At 32.1% G+C, this 7637-nt stretch overlaps 1 protein-coding gene across 1 annotated transcript in view; it reads right to left on the minus strand.

Annotated features, from left to right (window-relative positions):
- Positions 1-7637, minus strand: part of LOC106472710 (nucleobindin-2-like) — a 35352-nt gene that overhangs the window by 19768 nt on the left and 7947 nt on the right. The window contains exons 2-4 of the mRNA XM_022401253.1: positions 5390-5518; positions 3696-3797; positions 1851-2070 (exon numbers count right to left, since the gene is read on the minus strand). Coding sequence (XP_022256961.1) covers positions 1851-2070; positions 3696-3797; positions 5390-5512 — 445 coding nt within the window. The 5' untranslated portion in view covers positions 5513-5518. The remainder of the gene's footprint in view (positions 1-1850; positions 2071-3695; positions 3798-5389; positions 5519-7637) is intronic.

Genomic DNA, 7637 nt, shown 5'->3' on the forward strand with positions numbered 1-7637 from the left:
TATGACAAGACACAACTTCTGTTATTAAATATGTCTTGAGTTCATTTATGTGCAAGATAAGTGTTAGATTATCAATTATGCAATCAAGGAAACACAGTGTGTACTCATTTAATACTTTAAACAACAGCAGTGTGTGTACATAAAGAGATTCTACTTAAAAATGAAACATGTCAGGATGCTAGCAAAGCCAACTGGACATTTTCATAACATGAAGAGCAACTGATTGTCTACATGCTGGTCAGAAACAGCAAGCCTCACAAAGTGTTGTTAACAGGATGTATGCTCATTTTCAGGCCACCAGTCTAGTTGGTTAGAGACCTCGAGAGGGATGACTTTTGGATCATACTTTTGAAAGATGATTGTTATCATGAAAAATACGGGCTCAATGCAACCTGCAGGCCTTTGCTTCCCAAGAGAACTAACAATTCAAAGCAGCAATGTAATGTACACTGAAAAAAAAGACAGCATGCAAACAGTCAGAAACGGGCTTTTCAAGGTAGACCTTTATTCCAGGTGATCAATAGTGTGCATTTCTATAATGATGATCACAAGACAGTGTTTTTAGTGGTGTTAAAAACATGTTGGCATATGTCTTGTTCACAGGTGAATCAAACTTCATGTTGCAGCCAAATATGAGATCTGTACACATATGGAGAGTGGTCACAACTACTCAACCTCAATTTTGCAGAGAAAAGACAGGCATGTAGCAGTGGTGGCATACTGGTGTGAGCAGGGATCAGAACTGGTAGCTACAGTAATGCTTCTGTGCAACAAAATTGCATTATAAAGTACAATAATATTCAGTATAGGAATGCAATCTTACAACAATTAGTGCCTTCTAATGGACAATAACATCAGCCATCCATCATGCTTAGTAGGTTAGCATCTTCTTGGAAGAAGAAAGAATTGAGCAAATGGACTGGCCAGAATGCTCACTGGATTTGAATCTGACTGAATAGTGTTAGATGCTCTGAGATGACACTTGGTGGCACGATTTACTTCCAAACAGTGTTGATGAACTGTAAGTAGATGTAAGAAACAGCTCACTGATTCACTCATTTTAAACCATATGCTTTAATAACAAAACTTTTCTGATCATTTATTGGACTGAAAAGTCTCTATACCACATCAGCATTTGTACGTATGAACTAAAACAACAGATGACTGCACATTAGCTCACATTGCCATTTTGTATAAAAGTGAAATCATGGGTACCTTCAACGCTATTTAATAATATTAGTTTTGCCTTGTCATAGCTAGAATACAGAAAACTGATGTCCCATAATTGTTTTGAATAGTGTACTAGGAGTACTTTGTTTTATTTTTCAACTTAATCATTTTAATTACACTATTTTATCATTACTTAAAAGTTGTGTCAATTTTAAGAGTTGTTAATTTTTTACTTACAGTGAAAAACCTTTAATGATGCTTCATGTATTGTTAAAAAATGTTTGATTGTAATGAATTTGCTATGAAAATCACAAGATGTAGCCCTCATTCTCTTAAATAAAAAATAATCTACAGCTACAACAATCAAAACCAGGGTAAAAACTCCCACTTCACCTAATTTTGCTCCAGAAATTTTATTTTGTTAAATGTAAGTAAGCTATTTGCATTATTCAAAACTCCCAGTTAGTCAATAAGTCAAACCACAACCACACACATTTTCATGCAAACACTACCACCACCATCATCTTTTCCACACAAGGATGAGGTATTGTATGGCACTCAGTCTTCTGGAGGAGCTGGAAGTGAGTATCCACACCTCTGTACAGATCTAGTTCAGTCAGTCAGTAAGTCTAAAACCTCAACCATACACATTTTTATGTAAATACCACCACCACCATCACCTTTTCCCCCACGAGGACGAGGTATTGTACGCCACTCTCGGCCTTCTGGAGGAGCCGGAAGTAAGTGACCATCTTCATCTCTGTACAGACCTAGTTCAGTGCGTTCTATTTCCTCCCTGGTCAATCTTCTGAGTCGTTCCACTTCCATTCGCTTTAACTCGTCAAGTTTGCTTCGTACACTGTGCTTGACAAACTCCAGCTCCCTGGCTATTTCACCTGTCTAGGGAAATTAAAGGTCATACTTTTCTTAGAATCAAAATTTCAGACTTCTCAACCAGAGACATTACTTCAGAAAGTAACCTCATGGTCGAATCTCATGATATATTATTGGACTTGCAACCTAAAATATTGTTAAGAGCAAAGATACCCAAATAATAAAACAATGCATTCTAATCTTTATAAGTAGATACGTAAGAAAAGTATATTTAATAAGCTACACTGATGGCCAGGTTGACTTTCTGTTTCACCCTACGTACATAGCTTACTCTGATCAGAAGTAATTATTTATTATTATTACTTCTTTTGATAATAGAATGCTACAGTGCATTGTAATAATGATTAAAACAAAAAATTGAGAAAAAATCATACTTATCTATCTTAATTTTTTTTTGGCAATGTTATCACCACAATCATAGAATTCGTTTTTTTTTTTTGGCCTAATGTGCAATGACAACTAAGAATGTAATAATGACAGAGAAGTGTGGAATTAGCATTTTTCTGGTTAAATATAATAAGTTGTTGGCTCACTTTCCACTAGAATATTATTATGTACAAATTTTATGACTAATTTTATACCCATGATAATATTATTCTCCTCTATCTCAAACAAGTGACACATGCTGCTAAGTTTATTGTCCATTTGTACAGTGAAGAAGCACAGTACCCATGTGCTTGATTGTCTAAATGTTCTGCTCACCACTACATGATTGATAACCTCAATACAGTTGTGTTGTAAACTCAATCACAAAAACTAAGTGATTCTGTACTTAATGGCAATATCACTAGTCACTGTTATATTTAGTATTTCTCTAATTTGTAATCAATGTCATGGAGTGCAACATCATTCAAAGAAACTAAACTACCTCTTTTCCGAGAGTGCTTAAACATTCTCAAACAACTTTTTATATAAAGTTGATAAACTTTATTACCATAAAAAAAACTCAAATAAAATCTAAAAAACATGACCATAGGCCCCCACAGCAGATATCATGTTAAATGAATGTCTTTCTTTCATTGATGGAAAGGAAATTATTTTTCCAAACACTTTCAAGAATATTGATTTGACCAACAATACCAATGTTCACAGAAAAAAATAATGAAATATCAGCTCTCCTTACACAGAGTATGTATTTAAAAAAAGATTGTTTGTTTGTTTGGAATTAAGCACAAAGCTACACAATGGGCCATCTGTGCTCTGCCCACCATGGGTATCGAAACCTGGTTTCTAGCGTTGTAAGTCCGCAGACATACCGCTGTGCCACTGGTGGGCAAAAAAGATTGAAACAAATACAAAAAACTATTAATAGTGAAACTTTTATGGTAATTACTAATATTTTTTTTTTAAATAAGTATTTTACTTAATGAGTTTTGTCATGTGAAATGAACATTAGTTTGAAAATGTCTTAAAATCCAAAACAAGCTGGAAATAGGAAGATTAATTTCATGTGAAAATAACTGATTAACTGATTAATCTAATCAATAATCAATTAGCAAATTCTTCAAACCTCCTAGCTCTATTTTGATTTGTTATATTTCTTTAAATACCCAAAGCATAGCAAATTAATGCAAAATCATTATTACTGTTCAGCACAAAAGGGAGAAATTTAAGATTTAACATTCTAGTACCTTTATTTGATCAGCAGAAACATTTTCTAACTTTCTGGCAAAGTCCTTATCCTCTTCCAAAGCTTGAACAATCTGCTGCAGATATCTTCCATATTCAAGACCCTGTTAAACAATACCAGAAAAGTTACTAATGAACAACGATGTACTAATTAAATTTTATCAAAACTGACAAATCACCTTATCCCCCGCCACCATTATATTGATATACCCAAACATACAAACTCCTCTTTCTGTTATTAGGTTCTTATGACTAAAATCACACAAAAATACGAATGAATTATAATTCATTTATTTTAATCTATACCTGTAAGAATAACAATGCCCATCTGTACACAAATGAAATAAAAACAAATACAAGTTTATAAGCTTAAACTTTTCCTAATTTCTTCCACTTTTCCTTAGCTAAAGCATGACCAAATGTAAATATAGAAGATGGGACAAAATGACTGACATATATAAAAGGACTGAATTTTCTAGGGTTAGAAAAATTTAGTTTAAATGAAAGGCAACATTCTAACTATCAATTTACTTAAATTTCTTCCTTTCTTTTTAATTTTAGTCTATATTGTTAGAACTGCATATTTTCATTACTACTATGTACAACTCTGCTAATTAATTTATATAATAATTAGAATTCTTAAATTAATTAGTCTACTCAATGTAAAATATTTTATACAAACTCCACCTTTAAGATTTATACTTAAGTACAATGTGAGTTAGTCATTCAAAACTTGTTTCAGAGGAATTGAACTTCAACTCATAACTGATGAGACTTATGAACAGTAACAGAAATAACTAATATATTTAGGATTTTAGCATATTTTAGGTCGGAACCCTACTTTTATGAGAAGTGTTAATGTACTTTCCAGGTGCTTTATATTTTCCATTATCAACAGATTAATGGTCTTTTACAACCATGTAAACTAATTCTTGTACATTTATCTGTAAAGAAAGGATGGTTTAGATCAGTGGTTCCCAACCTTTTCACCACCCAAAACCCCTTTTATTATTATTTCCCCCTCCACAGACCCAATGTTTTTGAAAGATTCCATCTACCCAACAAACTGTTTTTATTAACTAATATTTAACTCGTGTTCTTATTTTTTACTACCAAATAAAATATATATAATTGAGTGTGCAATTAAATAAACAGCAGTATTAAAAAATTTATTTGTTTGATGAGATGGTATTACATTTGTGGACCCCAGAGGTCTGGAGACCCGAGGTCGGAAACCACTGGTCTAGATTAACATTATGAATTATTTAGTAATAACTGTGCAGAATTAAAACACACACACACACATACATTTAATTTCTTTAAAAGTCATATGAAGCAAAATATTTTCTTCCATAAAAACAAAAATTTATCTCAATGTGGACTGCAACTATAATTAAATATGGATTTTTGTTTGCTCAGTCTGCAAATATTGCAAATTGTGAAGATTCCACTGACAAATAAACCACAGAAAAAGCTGCAAGAAAAGCAATTAAAAGACAAAAATTTAGTTTAGGCGCTACTTGCCACAGAGCAAAGTGGAGTATGACAAATTTTGAAAGAGCTCTAGCACTATAAAATTTAACAACACTTTTTTGCAAGCAAATTAAACAACTTCCCTTACTTATAAAAACAATTCTGTTAGTTTGCTTATAAAAATTGATGTTTAGTTACTTTTTGTAACAAAACAATTGCTTACAAAATCATCCAGTTCTTCTTCTGCCTCCTCTTCAGTTCCTTTCTTTTTATCTACTGGACGAGGAGCAGCAAATGTGACCTCAAACAGGCAGAGTGCAACCAAAATTACTAACAACTTTTTCATTTTGAACTGAAAATAAAAGCAATATATTAAATTCAGACATTTTAATATCAAACAGGCCTGTACCATGACACTCAGTAAATAAAAAAAAGTATTACTCATTATTAGTTTAAATAATCTTCTATCTTTGAAATACTCAGAAAAATTTTAAACAACATTTTTAGAATAGTAAATTTGATGTTTAAGGACTCATATTCCACTACAATCACCTAATTGAAACAAACATTTAGTGACTATACAGTATATTTTTCCCTAACACAAGACAAGTAATACTTAAAACAATATCTTAAGTAGACAATTCCATAGAACATACAAAAATAATATACAAAATATTACAGAACCAAGCAGTTTTCAAAATTTTGAATTTAAAAAACACTGACTGAGAGAAATTTAAAATAGCATAATAAAAACCAAAACTTATGCAGTTGAACATAACGAAATACTAGGAAAATTATGTAAATTTCTGTAAAACATTTGTTACATACAGACTATGCAAATGCAGTTGGAATAAAGCTTAATGAAAATACAGTAAACATTTTGAGGGAAAGAGGTTTGTAAAATAGCACATTAATAATAAAAAACAACCAGCTGTCAGAACATCATTCAACTCCAGGCTTTTAGCCAATGATCTGTCCACCTGTCTTTTGATGGACATTTGTCTATCAATATGGACAAAAATAAGAAATTAATTTCAGTACAACCAAATTATGTTTGTCTAAGATACAGCAAACAGAAAATATCTTTGTCATTTAACACTTAATAAAGCATTACATCCGTTCTGTTGTTTCAACACGTATTATATATAAGCATCGATATCAATCAGTACTTTCAATGTAGGTGCTTCAGTGTCCATGGTATCAAATGGTGCTCTGAACATGATCGAATAAAACAATAATTTCAAAGTGGAACTGAACTTCATTTCTGAAGCAACTACAAATGATAATTTTCAATCGAGAAGATTAATGCAGTATTCCATATCTTGAACAGTTGATAGATGGAAACAAGATTGAACTATATCACTGCACTAATTCTGAGCTGGTTAAGAAAAAATTGGGAAGTTTAAAGAACAATAAGGCTCCTGGGCCAGATAATATTTCCCCAAGGGTTTTGAAGAATGTTAAAGATTGGATATGTGAGCCACTCACTACTGCTTTTTGTAAGTCCTTGAATAGTGGGCATGTACCAGAGGATTGGAAGTAAGCTAATTAACTCCTCTTTTCAAGGGAGGTGATAAAAATTGTCCCAGTAATTATAAACCCATTAGTCTTACATCAGTTGTAAGAAAAGTTTTGGAGAGTCTGATAAAAGATGCTTTGCAAAGTCATTTAACAAAGTTTAGAATTTTATTGGATAGTCAATATGGTTTCACTGAGGGAAAATCTTGCCTTACAAATATTTTAACATTCTTTGAAAAGGTTACTGCTTGTGTAGATGAGGGTAAGAGTGTAGATTTTGTGTATCTGGATTTTCAGAAAGCATTTGACAAGGTGCCACATAAAAGGCTTGTAAAAAATAAAATCTCTATAGGTGGGGGATAAGTTAGCAAATTGGATAGAAGAGTGGCTAGATGGAAGAAAGCAGAAGATTGTTACAAATGGAGTTCAGTCAAACTGGATTAATGTTACAAGTGAGAATACCTCAGTGCTCAGTATTAGGACCTTTGCTCTTTTTGATTTACATCAATGATATAGATGAAAGAATGGTTAATAAATTAGTTAAATTTGCAGATGATATTAAGGTCTTGGGTATTGCTAGCTGTGAAGAGGATACTGTTGACTTACAAAAGAATTTGGATCATTTAGTGAGTTAGACAAATAAATGGCAAATGGATTTCAATAAATAAACTTAGTATTCCGAAAACTGTTTAATTCAAGTTTAAGTTAAAAAAAGGTATAATTCAATCTACACTCTTATCAACGTGTGTTATTGGGTTATACTAGTTTCGGAGAATTCCACTCCTCATCAGTAATCCAGAAAACAAGATAACCAAAGAGAGATAAGCTGGACCTATATCATAGTGAAAAGTATCACATACACCATTAGTATGTTTGAAATGGATTTTAATGATAATAAAAGCAAGATAATGCATGTGGGTTATCATAATTTGAATTATAAGTATAATTTGGAT

The sequence above is a fragment of the Limulus polyphemus genome, unplaced genomic scaffold (genome assembly GCF_000517525.1).
Source record: "Limulus polyphemus unplaced genomic scaffold, Limulus_polyphemus-2.1.2 Scaffold5542, whole genome shotgun sequence".
Lineage (NCBI taxonomy): Eukaryota > Metazoa > Arthropoda > Merostomata > Xiphosura > Limulidae > Limulus > Limulus polyphemus.